Source organism: Mus musculus, chromosome 4, assembly GCF_000001635.26.
Source record: "Mus musculus strain C57BL/6J chromosome 4, GRCm38.p6 C57BL/6J".
NCBI lineage: Eukaryota > Metazoa > Chordata > Mammalia > Rodentia > Muridae > Mus > Mus musculus.
Window position 1 is genome coordinate 117557703 of NC_000070.6, and position 13078 is coordinate 117570780.

At 43.7% G+C, this 13078-nt stretch overlaps 1 protein-coding gene across 36 annotated transcripts in view; it reads left to right on the plus strand.

Annotated features, from left to right (window-relative positions):
* Nucleotides 1-13078, plus strand: part of Eri3 (exoribonuclease 3) — a 124057-nt gene that overhangs the window by 7462 nt on the left and 103517 nt on the right. For 17 of the 36 annotated variants that reach the window (XR_003954874.1, XR_003954875.1, XR_003954876.1 and 14 more), the window contains one exon: nucleotides 6919-7196. The exons of 6 other annotated variants lie outside the window; for them this stretch is intronic. Coding sequence is in view for 24 of the 30 variants with exons in the window: in XM_030253195.1 (XP_030109055.1) it covers nucleotides 6919-7196 (278 nt within the window). In the remaining 6 variants the exon portion in view is untranslated. The remainder of the gene's footprint in view (nucleotides 1-6918; nucleotides 7197-13078) is intronic. 13 more of the 36 variants (XR_003954877.1, XM_030253202.1, XM_017319965.2 and 10 more) reach the window with 1 other exon arrangement.

Here is a 13078-nt window from a genome sequence, read left to right on the forward strand (position 1 = left end):
TATATATATATATATATATATACACATACATACATACATACATACATATATATATATATATATGAAATCAGTCAAGTAGGGAACTAAGACCTATTGGACATGGAAGAGGAAGAGGAAGATGGAGTTCACATAGAGTTGAATGCCCTGTGTGGGATGGGAATATAGTTGCTGTTTTGCTTGATTGTTAGAGGATGAAGTGAGGTAAAATATGTAACGTACCAGCTTAGTGCCTGGCCTGTACTAGGCTTTCAGAAAGGCATTTCCTTTTCTCTTTCCCATGTGTTGACAATGGTAACTCCCCTTGAGCTGTGCTGGTAGGCAGAGCACTGTATACACTGGGTGCTTGACCTGAACCAGAAAAGATGCAGGGGTTACTAATGAGAGTGTGTAGTAGAGTTAGGCTCAGATAGAGGCTTGTCTAATACTTTAGTAACTATGCTGTTCTGACACTGCTCCAACGCTAGCTTACTATCTGTCTAGAAAGGAAGGATTTGAACAGCTTTGGATAGCACTATTATGTATGCGTCTGCAAAGGGGGTGGGGAAGGAGTATTTGCAGGATAGCTATATTTCCTCATCTCTAGCTTTGCCCATATTGATTAGGAAGGAAAGTTTGTCATGGGGAAGTATCTGGTCTACAGGACGTTGTGAAGAGGCATCGTTCAGCTTTGGCTTCTAGAAGGAGTTTGTAAGTGGGGACGGCTGGTGGCTTAGCAAACAGCAGGCAGATCCTCAGGAATCACCTTTTGGGTTGCCTTGAGCTGCTGAGATGGCCTGATTGATGTATGTTCTCTGAATTTGTGTTCCTGACAGCTTTTGGTGACTTCAGCACTGCTGGTGGTTTGAGAGGTCTTTCTGATGTCAGAGAGCTCTGTTAGCCCTGTCTGGAAGCAGTAAGCCAGGGCAGAGATGGGGTACGGAGAAGAGTGTTCCGTTGAAATGAGGACCCCATTAGAGTTCCTGCTGCTTCCTTCCCACGCTGGACCAATCAAAACAGTTGCCAGAAATGTCAGGCCTGTGTATGTAATATGTGGCCTTTGGCAAAGCAGCCAGAGCACTTGTCTCTCGTGGTAGTGGAGAAGCTTGGGGGTGAGCGTGAGGCCTGCTTCCTGCATTGGAGTGAGCAGAGCTTTTGGAGTGGAGCCTTGGGTTCTGTTCTGTCTCCTCCTCTCTCTTCCCTCCCTTTCTCCATTCTTTTCTTTGTTTGAGGCAGGGTCTCACCATGTATCCCTGGCTGACCTCCAGCTCACAGAGATCTGCCTGCCTCTCCCTTCTGCAGGCTGAGGTGAAGGGTATGTACCGTCATGCCTGGTATTTTTCCTTTCTTCTCCACTGAGTCTAGGGAATCCCTTTCCTCTAGCTGGGCTTCTCCCTGGCTGGCTGGCTGGCCTGTGTCTGCCTATTAATTTGTTTTCCTTTTTGACTGTGATTTTCATACAAGTACTCAGTCAGTAAAGGCTATTCATTCGATTGAATTGTATGACTTTTGAAGGCATGCAGTTTATTTACATGTTTCCCAGGCAAATATTAGCTGCCTAAGTCAAAACCTGGGACCAACTAGATTCCAGACAGGTATCTTTGTTGTTTCTATGACTCAGGAATTTGAGTATAATTGCTAAGATCATCCTAGGACAAGGGTCTTTCCCCAGAACCGGGAAGCTAAAACATGCAGTCCAGGTTCTTGAGTCATTTGGACTCAGTGCCTGCCTCTAGTACCTTGGGATGTCTTTGGAATGTAGTTCTGTCTCCCAATCTGGTTTTAGTGGTGTGCACTGGATCTAGAGATGGCATTGACCTATATGCTCCCAGAGATTTCAGGTGTGTGTGGCTGGGGAAGTGGAATGGTAGGAGACCACATGTTTACTGATGGCTTCTCGGCTTGTCCTATCCCTGAGGCTCCCCAGCTAGTGTGTGCATGTTGAAGGATGACCTCCTCCCTCCCTCCTTTCCCTTTCCAGTAATGGAGGCTATAAAATGTCTATTTACCCAAGACACCAGAACGACTCCTCTGTGGTTCCACTAATCTGGTGATTTGGTGCTTCTTTGGTCTCTCAGGTAAATACAGATTGAGTCTTTTTATAAAGGCATATTATTTCCCTCATTAAATGTGTGTCTTGGCACATGTGTTATTTACCTGATAGACAGTAATGGCTGCAGAGGAACCATTGGTGTCTGTTGTGTAAATACTCTGCACAGAGCCCATCCTCCAGGGGCTGTGGCACAGGCCTGCTTTTCCAAAGCGGGCTGGCCTCAGGGCAGTCCCTACCTACCCCTCCCTGTCCCCACTGGGGAGCTGACCCCTTCATTTTGAGATGAAAGTCATTCCTTTTTTTTTCTTTTGCTATAGTCTGCTTACTACTTTTAATTTGCTATACAGAAAAGATGTTTGAGACTAAATGTGAATAAATCTTGGTCTCTGATTAAAAATAAAGAGAATCATGAAATCTTTTGAGTTCTTCCCCTCGATCAGATACCAAAATCCTAGTTGATGTTGGAGCTATAGACTTAAATTCTGCACACTTGTAACTAAAGTATAAAGACATCAATGGAAAAGAAATCCTCAAGTTGCTAGCAAACCCAAGAGCAGGCTGGATGCAGTTGCAGGAACTGCGGGTGTTTCTGAGAGTCTGTGTGGGCTGTGGGGCCATACAAGGCAGAGGGAGAGTTACAGGGCGCTGAGCAGTGGCCTTTCCACTGGGGACTCGGTGGCATTGCGGCCAAGGTGTGATGCTGTGAGAGTGGTCTTGTCTTTTTTTTTTTTTTTTTTTTTTTGAGAATATTTCTCATATTCTGTTTTGTTTATTAAAGCTATATTCACATGGATTTTATTTATTTAATTTACTGCGCTAGGGATTGAACCCAGGGCCTTCTGTATGTGGTAGGCAAGTACCCTACCACAGAGCTACACTCTGGATTTTTAAAAGTTTATTTTTTTTTAAAGTTGGAAACAATCCAAAATTACATAAAAATTGGAAGTGCAATACAAAGCTTTCTTTTCTGAACCATTTGAAGATTAAATTCCTGAACTAATGTCCCATTATTAAGATACTTGATGTGTATTTTCTATAAGCAGGGTCTTTCTTAGCTAACTACAATATAACTCTCAAACACAGACAGTTAGCATGGATGTGCTAATCTCAGCCTATTTCACAGATCCCATTCAGGTTTTGTTCATTGTCCCAGGGACGTTCTTTGTATTTGTAGCAGAAGGGAATGGTTGGTAATTGTGGGTTGCATTTAGTAATGGGCTGGATGTTGTGTGCATTGCTCCTCTGTTAGGGGTTGTCTGGTGCTTTCTTACAGTTAGGCTTATATTAGGCCTCTTCAGCAGGAATATCAGAAATGATTCTTTGTTCTCATTACATCCTGTCAAGTGGCATGAATTTTGATTTTCCCATTAGTGACACTTTTTGGGATGGGGGGACAAGGGTCTTACCATGTAGCCCTGGTTGACCTGAAGCTCACTGTATAGACCACGCTGGCCTTGCGTTTTTGTCTGAGCCTCCTGAGTGCTGGTATTAAAGGTGTGTGCCACCACATCTTGCATTAATGCTTATTTTTGACCAGTTGTGTAAGATGATCATCTTTTCCATTTTAAAATTACTTCTTGTAGTAACTAATAAGAGTTCTATGGAGAAATATGTTGAAATCATTTTTATATCCTCCATAGATTTCAGTTGTACTTATTAAATCTCTATGGACTCATGGTTTCCAGGCTTAGTCATTGTACTAAAACTTAGCACCATCTTTTTTGACCAGCAGGAGTCCCCTCAAGGTGGCTTTTGAGTCCCTTTGATTTGTTTCTATTTTTCTTTTGAGAATTCCCTTCCTTTCTTGTAGGATATCTTAGGCTCATCTTGTACTTTTCTAATCATTTCTCCAGGGAGAATGGTTCCTGTAGTGGACAGTGGTATTTGGAAGGCACTGGTGTGTTAGATGTGCTCATTGCTGTGCTCATCCTTAGTTAATGCTAGAGTGTGCATCTATAGCTATGTGTGTGTGTCTCTGTGTGTGTGTATGTGTTTAGTCATACTTCTATTTATATCTACATTGTATATCCATATCAACCATGTCTATACCAGAAATGATGAGTCTTACTGTCAATACTGCAGAGTTAAACGATACCACAGGTTTTACCTTTTTTGTGTGTGTATATGAAAAACCTGGTTTCCATTACTCTTTTTGTATGTTACTGTTTGGTTGTTTCTGGCCCTTTACCCCTCCCTAAGGAGTGCCCTTGTTATCTCGCCTATGAATCTTGGCATGCGCCTGCCCTAGGCTCTGACATGGTATGTACAGTACACCCTCCACCTCTACCTGCATGCCTTCTCACCTGCCTGGGTTCTTACCCTTCCTCTAAGGCTCTTATGCTTCTCCCAGCTCCAAGTGATGTACATATTTGTCTTTCTTTACTCTAGTTAACAGTTTTAGAATTGAAGTTTTTACAAAGAGAAGAGAAAGCATTGCCTACTATCCTTTGCCTTAATCTGAATTTGGTTGTTAGGAGGGCAGTATGGAACCCAGTTAGTATTGATATATTGAGACCTGACCTCTTAATGTCTGTTTTTATATATTTTTACATATATAGGTGTTTTGCTAGCCTTCATGTATGTCTATGCACCGTGTTCATGCAGTGTCTGCAGAGGCTAGATGACATCCAATCTGCTGGGATTGGAGCTACGGATGCTTGTGAGCTACCATGTGGATGCTGGGAATCAAACTCAGGTGCTCTGGAAGAGCAGCGTGTACTCAAATGTGAACCATCCCTCCAGGACCTAATGTCTATTCTTAAGACTTCTTCCAAGTGGTCCTCCTTGATGTGTATGAAATCAGAGAAAACCAAGTTCATAGGCAAGGAGGCCCTCTAGCTATCAGAGTATTGTCCAAGGGAGGATGTAGTAGGATATGTATATATTGCCCTTTGGGAGATCTAGAGAATTATAGGAATGTAGAAGACAACTTTGTAAGCATTGGTCACTGAAGGAAGAGCCAGTTTCATAGTTATAATAATAAGATAGTAACTTTCTGAGTCATTATACACAAGACACTGCCCTTGGTATTTTACTTCTGTTCTCATTCCATTCTCACGCTAGAGGTAGATATTATTATCATTGTATAGGCAGGGAATTGAAGAATAGAGCATGCCCATGGTGCCATGGCTAGTAAGTGCTGAAGTCAGAACAGAAACAAGACATTGCTTGTGGTACATGGCAGGCAGAGTCTAGTTGATTTATATACTATGTATACTATAGACACATTAAGAGTTTCAAAAGTCTTTCTACCTGGCTCAATTGGCTAGAAGAGGTCTAAGGTCCAGAAGGACTTTGCTTGTAAAAGAGAGTTGATAACGGAGCCATGATCATCTTGTCACTGAAGTTTTCCTGGTACTGTTGATGAGTGAGTGATAGAATGAGTTTATTTTGGGACTCTGGTTTTCAAAGGGACATTGGTCCTTTTGCCTTTGCAAGAGATTACATAGTGAACTCAAGCTTGCCTTTGTCTCCCTGGACTATGAGTTTTGGGGTAGGCTGTAAAGCAGTGGTAAGAACAAGTGCCGTGCTTGTGTAGGGTCCATGAAGAATCCTTTTCAGTTTTCATGTAGTCAACCCTGTGACATTTCATGTTTCAGTATAGACTCTGCAGGAGTCACACTAGTGTGTATGCTAATGGATACTCGGGCATGTGACCGTGGTTCTCAGTGAGCCAGGAGAGAGCTGGGGACAGAAGTCATCCTCTGCAGTCCACTCTTGTTCAGGTGACAGTGACCGCAGTGTACTGGAGTGTGCTCCAGGTTCCACAGGGTGGGGAGACAGTGTCTACTAGTGTCGCTAGTCAGAGGCAGGCCTTTGGCTCTGTTGGTGTGTGGCTTTAGGAAACAAACTGATGGCAATTTGTGTATGAAAAGTAAGATTTCTTGTTTTAGAATTAAAGTTGAGGGAAATTTTCATATTGAGTTTAATGTGGGAACCTACTTCTCTGCCTTGTTTCCCTCTCTCACAGATCAGGTTATTTGTGAGTAAAACATAGGCTTTGATTTTTCTATTTAGTTAACCCTCAGAGGAGGCCAGTTATTGTGTGAATTTAAAGGGAAAATGATTCAGTTTTTTTTTTTTTTTTTTTTTTTTTTTTTGGTACATGTTCCCTCAGAAAACTTTACTAGACTTTTAGAAATACTCCCATTACTGCCACATCTGGGTTTTCTCTTTCTCCTTCCTATTTAAAAGGCCTCATAGTCATCCAGGGCCTCTGGGAGAGAGTGAGGCCCAAGGCTGCAAATGAGGAGGCCCGAGGCTGTTTGTTGCCAGCTGTGCTCTGCAGTTTCCCTAGGGTGCTACTTACCAGTGTGCATTGGAAATCATCACAACGCCATCAACAGAGCGCCCTGGGATTGATTGCGGTGGCTTTCATGCTCTCTTGCTGGGAGAAGGTAGAGGGTATGTGGAGATTAAGTCATAGGCAGACAAGCCAGGGACACATGATAGATAAGAGTGCTGAAGAGAGCGTTCAGGAAAGTGAGGCTGCTTCTAGGACTGATAGTGCCGTCGGTCACCTCAGTCTGCTTCGGAATCACTTGGGTTGAAGTTAACTATTGCCACCTGAGAAGTGACTGAGGAAGTCCTCTCGGCTCTCTTTTGAACAAGTGCTCCATTTACAAAGGAAGCTAGTTTTGTGTGTTGCTTTGAGAAAGCTCTGGGAGACAGTTGTAATAATACTGCAGGTGCTGGTATTAGGGTCTTAAACTTTGGTGACAAAAATCATGATTTAGATAAAGGCCTGGAAATAGTGGGGAGTGGCTCAGGCTGCATGGGAATTCTGGAAGACTGGATGGAGCAGGGTATCAGTGGGAGGGAAGTAACCCAGGCTCTCTGTTTTTGTTTTTTGTTTCGTTTTCTTTTTCTTTTAACGTTCCTTCCCTAAGTTTTAGATGCCTCTGGATGTTCAATGCTAGCGCCGTTACAGACGGGAGCGGCTCGGTTCTCTTCATATTTACTTTCAAGAGCAAGAAAAGTGCTGGGCTCCCACTTGTTATCTCCCTGTGGCGTTCCGGAGCTCTGTTCCATATCCACCAGAAAGCTGGCGGCCCACGGCTTTGGCGCGGCAATGGCGGCAATGGTGCCCTTCCCTCCCCAGAGGTATCACTACTTTTTAGTGCTGGACTTTGAGGCCACATGCGACAAGCCACAGATCCACCCTCAGGTAACTGCTGTATCATTGCTTCAGCAAAGCTTGGGTGGGCGGGAGGGAGGGAGGAGGGGTGGCTTGCTTCGTGGGACCCAGCGTTTTCACATATCTCATGGCTTTTAGTAACATAGGTTGGTTCCACATGGGCAATGCAGAACTGTGCAGTCTCTGGGGAGAACTGGATACATTGTTTCTCCCTAGTCTAAGCTTTTGGGAATTAGAATGCTGCTCTCCTGGCCTTCCTCTTTCCTGTGGGTTCTGTTGTCCTTTCTTCCTGCCATTGCTGTGTGCAGTGGTAGTCAGCTCCTGATGTGACCTTACCTCCTGGTGTTAACACTTTTACCCTGACTCATAGATACCCCTCTCTCGGCAGTAGAATGTAGTAGAAGAGACAGTGTGGATGAAGGTCCCAGGCTAGGTTAGAAGAAGCACTAGTCTGCTCTGCTCTTTTGGATCATTTGCTCTGGCAGAAGCCTGCTAACACATACTCGGACACTCAGACAGTACTGCGGAGAGACTCACATGTATAGAAACTGAGGCTGTAATCCAACAGTCAACACTGCTTTACCAGTCAGTCATGTTAGTGACTGTGGCAGTGAATTTGACAGCCTCAGCCAGACCTTCTGATGACCATAGCCCTGGTGGATATCTGATTCCAACCCTAGGAGAGACCCTCAGCCAGCCACGCACCTACCACTTCCTGACTCACAGGAACTGCGACAGAGAACAGTTGGTTTTTAATGTTTTAAGCCACACATTTGGGGCTTTGTTTGTTTTTTCTTTATAAAGTATCTCACATCCTTGAACTCACTCTAGCCCATGCTGGCTTTGAACTTACCATCCTACCAAGTGGTAGGATTGTAGGTGTGTGCTCCTATATTTGGTTTAGTGTAATTTGTTAAGTAGCATTAGAGAATCTGAACAGGTGCCATTGCTAGTCTGTTGAAAAGGAAAATGTCTTTGCTTTCCTTCCTTGCATACAAAGACCTTCCTTGATCTTTTAAGGTACCGTCTTTAGGGAGCTTGGAGTAGTAGCAGAGAGGTGCCTATGCTGGGTATGTGAGGGGGTGGTTGAATACCAGTGTGGTAGTTCACTGTAGTGTGGAGACTTAGGTGTGCGTGGCTCTAGGATGGCAACTCCTGCAGTGCTTACGGTAGTGTGTAAGTTTGGAGTATGCAGATCTATTGCTTTGGGAGAGTAGCTTTCATTAGGAGGCCAGAGGGGGAGACCTCACAGTTGGGACTTGGGAGGCAGGGACCACTTGGGGACCACAAAAAGGTAAAGTCTTCCTTTTTTATGGCTAGCCTTTTTTCTCTCGGGGCATGTCTGTAGAATGTAGGTTGTTTTACCTGTCCAGATGCTGCACCCTCTTTCCTGTTAGTTGTTAAGGCAGAGGCTTGCCTCTGGGGCGTTGGAATCCGGCCTGCTAGACCAGGACGATGCCCTAGGGGAAGGAACTTTAGGTCGAGTTAGACTGAAGGGGATGTTTGGGAACTGTCCAAGCTACACTTAACTTTCTGTCTCCTGCTCCTGCCAGCTTTGGGGAGCTGAGTGGTTGGATGGGAATTCTGGTTGTGGAGTCTTTTGAGTTGCTAATCCAGGATCCACATTCTAATGTCCCATGTTATTTCTCATATAGATTAAGTTTCAGTCTTGAGTAAGCCGTACGTGTGTTTCATCTTTATCTTCTTTGGATCTCCATAGTTGCTTGCTTGGCACTTCCTCGTGCCATTTGCTGCTTCCTGGAACATGCTTTTGCGTATGTGTTTCTGAGCTTCCCACTTGGATTGTAACTCAGCAGTTACGTAGCTCTGTCTGCCTGTCCTGTAGAAGGTCTTGCCAGTGTTCTTGAAGGTAGAACCTGATTTATGTCTCTCAGTTTGCATGGTCAGTGTCACCTTTTGTCTCTCTTTCAAGGACATGTCTGTCTGTGTCCATCGTCACACTGAAGATATTATGCAGTAGGAATTTAAATCATCTATGTTACCAACTGCTTCCCAGACTTAGGCACCGAGGGTTGTCATGACCCACACTGGGTAAGGAGCTTGGTGCTTATTTACGAGGGTATGCGTCTAAGTAAAGACTGTTCCAGAATCAGTGAACCCTGATGATGTTATTCCAAGGGCACGAAAGGTGCATCATTAGTTAAGCACTAGCTGTTGCTTTAGAGAACTTGGAGAGAGGCATTTACTGTCTTGCTTATCTGGAAGAGGGGAATACGAATGATCTTAGAAATTATAGACCTGTTAGTTTACTGTGATACCAGAGAAGATAGTTGACCTGTTCGTCAGATAATCAATCAGCAAACAGCTAGAAGAATGTGGGGTACTGAGTAATACCTTACATGGGTTTCTGAAGAAGAGCAAATCCTGTCAGATCAATCTAACTTGTTGGTGTGACAAAGTGATGGATTCGAGTGGGTCTAGCGAAAGTGATGAATGTAATGCATCTCAACTTCATTAAGCCTCTGCAAAGCTGCCTTCAGCGGGTAGATAGGCAGGCGGGCTCGGGCCACACATGCATGTTCTCTGGACTATGTTTAGGCCACCCTCAAGAAAGGGATGGGGAGACCAAGACCTGTTATTAATGGCAACTTAAAGCCCCACTCCATTTGGGGGAAGGAGAATCTTAAAGGTTTCTAGGTCATGATTCTGATAGAATTCAGAGGAAACTTGGAAGATGGATGAGAGAAGTTTTCAGCACCAGATATGATAGTACTCGAAGTGAGGTGACTGTAGGGTAGGCTCTCATCAGAGCCCCTGCTGCCTAGGTGACTCGTCAGCAAGGGAAGGGAGGAAACTGGAGAGCTCACAGGAGAGGGACAGAAATGACTGTAGGCAAAAAACCCAAGCCTAATGAGATAGAAAATAAGTGGAAGATAATTTAGGCCACTAATTTCTTGTTCTTAGTAAATGCGTTAATACCTTGCTCTGTATTTTAACAACGGCAACAAAAACTTCACCCAGGGGGGCTGGAGAGATGGCTCAGCGGTTAAGAGCACTGACTGCTCTTCCAGAGGTCCTGAGTTCGATTCCTAGCAACCACATGGTGGCTCACAACCATTTGTAATGAGATTGGATGCTCTCTTCTGGAGTGTCCGAAGACAGCTACAGTGTACTTACATATAATAACTAAACAAATCTTTAAAAAACAAAAACAGCAAAAACCAAAACCAAATAAAACAAAACAAAACAAAAAAGTCACCCAGATTTAAATGGAAGGAGGAAAGATTGAGATTGTGGTAGGAAGAACCTTCCAAGCGAAACAAGAAAATCAGCCACTAGGTTATAATTCACCGTCTTTCAGAGTGTGAGATAGCTGTTCTGAGACACGCTTTTTATGGAAAAACCCCACATGTGTTCTAGGCTAGAACTAGAACTCTCCTGATTGGCTCTTTTGCTTTAATACTCCAAGATCTCTGCAAGGCTCACTTCTGGATCTTTTAGACCCTAAAATTTAGAGCATGACATACTTTGCAGGGGTGTGAGGCAGAAACAGGTTATAGCCCAGGAAAGACCTGTTATTTGGAGGCTTGGTGTGGAGTTCATTTCTCTTATCTCTCATTTTCAAAAGTCTCTGAGTCAGCTTACTGAGACTATCTTAAAGGAATACCTCCATGAGAAATTAATAGTTGTGTGCTCTGTTGTGCTTGGGTGTGTAACAATATTGGTTATAATACCAGTAAAACATCTGGTATTTTCAATTTGTCATTTTTTTTGCTGGTTATTTTTGTACTTTGTTCAAGTAAGTGAAATTAGACGTGCTTGGTCCACTCCATTTGGGGGCACTGGTTTGCTAGTAGTAGGTTTTCATGTGAGCTTTGTGTTCATTTTATGTTTTATGTGTTTCTATTTAGATTAACGTGATAAGTATTAATTTAATATGAGACTTTTTCATTGGAAACCCTTTTTCTCTCAAATGTTAATTTAAATGATTTAAAGTATTAGGCTCTTAATTTCAGCAATGTGGGTTTTTTCCTTGTCTTAGGAATTGCTTTTTGATACAGAGTAAATTTTGATCTGATTTAAGGGGACAGTGGCTCCTTTGTCCTCACTAGCAGAGCTTGCTTTGCTCATTTGGTGTGGGTGTGCATGATGTGATGGTTGTTGTGACCCTAGGGCCCAGAGAGCAGCCTGAACGCTTTGGTGGCTCTTTAATTGTGCATCTTTAACCTCAGGGCAAGTTCTCTCACCACCTCAGTCTTCAGAGGAGACCAAAGCAAATGTAAGTGAGGAAAATGAGGGATAGGCCAGTGCGTGTGGGGAAGATGAGTAACCTCAGCTGTCTGCATGGCTTGGAAGGGAGGGGAGCACAGCTCTGTGTGTGGGGAGTTAAGTCCTGGCTGCTGCCTAGCCTGCATCAGTCCCTTGGTCTTCTGGGTAGTCTTTTCTCTTTCCTTCAAAGCAGCCCTGTCTACTGTTTTCTTCTTTTCTGTATTTAAGCGCCTATAATGTTAGAACAATGACCTTTGGGGTTGAGGTTTTCTAGTGTTTGGTCTTTGCCCATTGCCCCCACCCTCAACTCCCTTCAGAATCCTTGGAGAGATAGTGTTTCCATTTGAGTTAGAATTAAGACCAAATGAGTTTCTCTTGTATAGAAAATTGTGTAGATCTTGGGTTTATTTGAAGGGCAGGATGGGGAATAGGGATGGTGGTGACTGAGGACTAGAACTATGCAGAAGAAAGACACTTGAAGTATTTCAGTAGGACCTAGAACTGGCACCATTACTGGCCTTTTGTGAAAGAGACATTATAGAAAAGCTTACAGGAAATTGGTTAAGATCACTATAAGTCAAACTATACTGATTCCCTTTCTTTTTCCTTCAAGGCTGAAAGACTGCCCCCCTCCCTCCAAGAATTGCTCTTTGCTCCATCATTGCCTTCTTGTTTTCTGTTTTTGGTTCTTGCAGTCTCTAAGTGGCCAAAAGGAAAGTACCCTATAGAACAAAATACCCTTTCCTCTCCTTTCTTGTTAATTTGCTGTGTTTGCAGCTCCTCCACGTGGGAGGGAATAGGCCCACTTTCTAGCAGGCTCAGTTGTTAGATTTGGTCCCCTGTGTTCAGCCTCAGTTAGCCTGCATTTTTTCTGTACAAACAGGCGAAAGACGCTGATGCTATTCTAAACTGGGAAATGAAATGCAAAACCGACGTTAATGTAACATTATGGCTGAGATTAAATGCACCAAAATCAGGAAATTCAAAGTTATGCTTCCCCCAGCAACTATAACTCAGCCTCATGTGGCGTGTGTAGTATTTTGTGTTAGTGTGGATGGTGTTATATGTTAAGACATTAAAGTGAACACCATAAGCAGAGCACAGAATGCTTGAGGGGCTGAGTTATGACGACTCTGTGAGCTGTAAGTGTTCTTGCACAGGCTCCTGACTCCTCAGATAATTTTTTCCCCTGCCCATCAGAACAATTATTGCCTTTCTTTTCAGTTATATTTCTGCTTTAGCACATCTTTTCCAGGGTCACCATAAATGAATCCCACTATTGGTGGCCGGTAATTGTAGGGAGAATGGGGTGGCCCACTAGACCCTTTGTCCTTTTGTCACTGCCTCCATAAAAGTGGTGCCCCTGCCCCCCAGTCAGCCTGTTGTTTCTTTTCCTATGTGGTTCCTATAGGGATGGGCCTCATCCTGACTTCCTGTGGCTCCTCTCTAGTGCTCCCTGAATGGGAACAAGCTTCACTGTGTCTTGGCTGTGTTGTAATTCCATGTGAAAGCCAGGGGCCCTTTTTATTTAGAGCAGACATAGCGATATAGAAGTAAAATATACATTTCAGGAATGGAGCACTGATGCATGGTGGTGCTGCCTTGTGTGGTTGGCATAGCAGAGACAAAATGGACATGGGTTTATTTGGTCTCTTCAGATTGCGTCTCTACCTTCCCCAGGG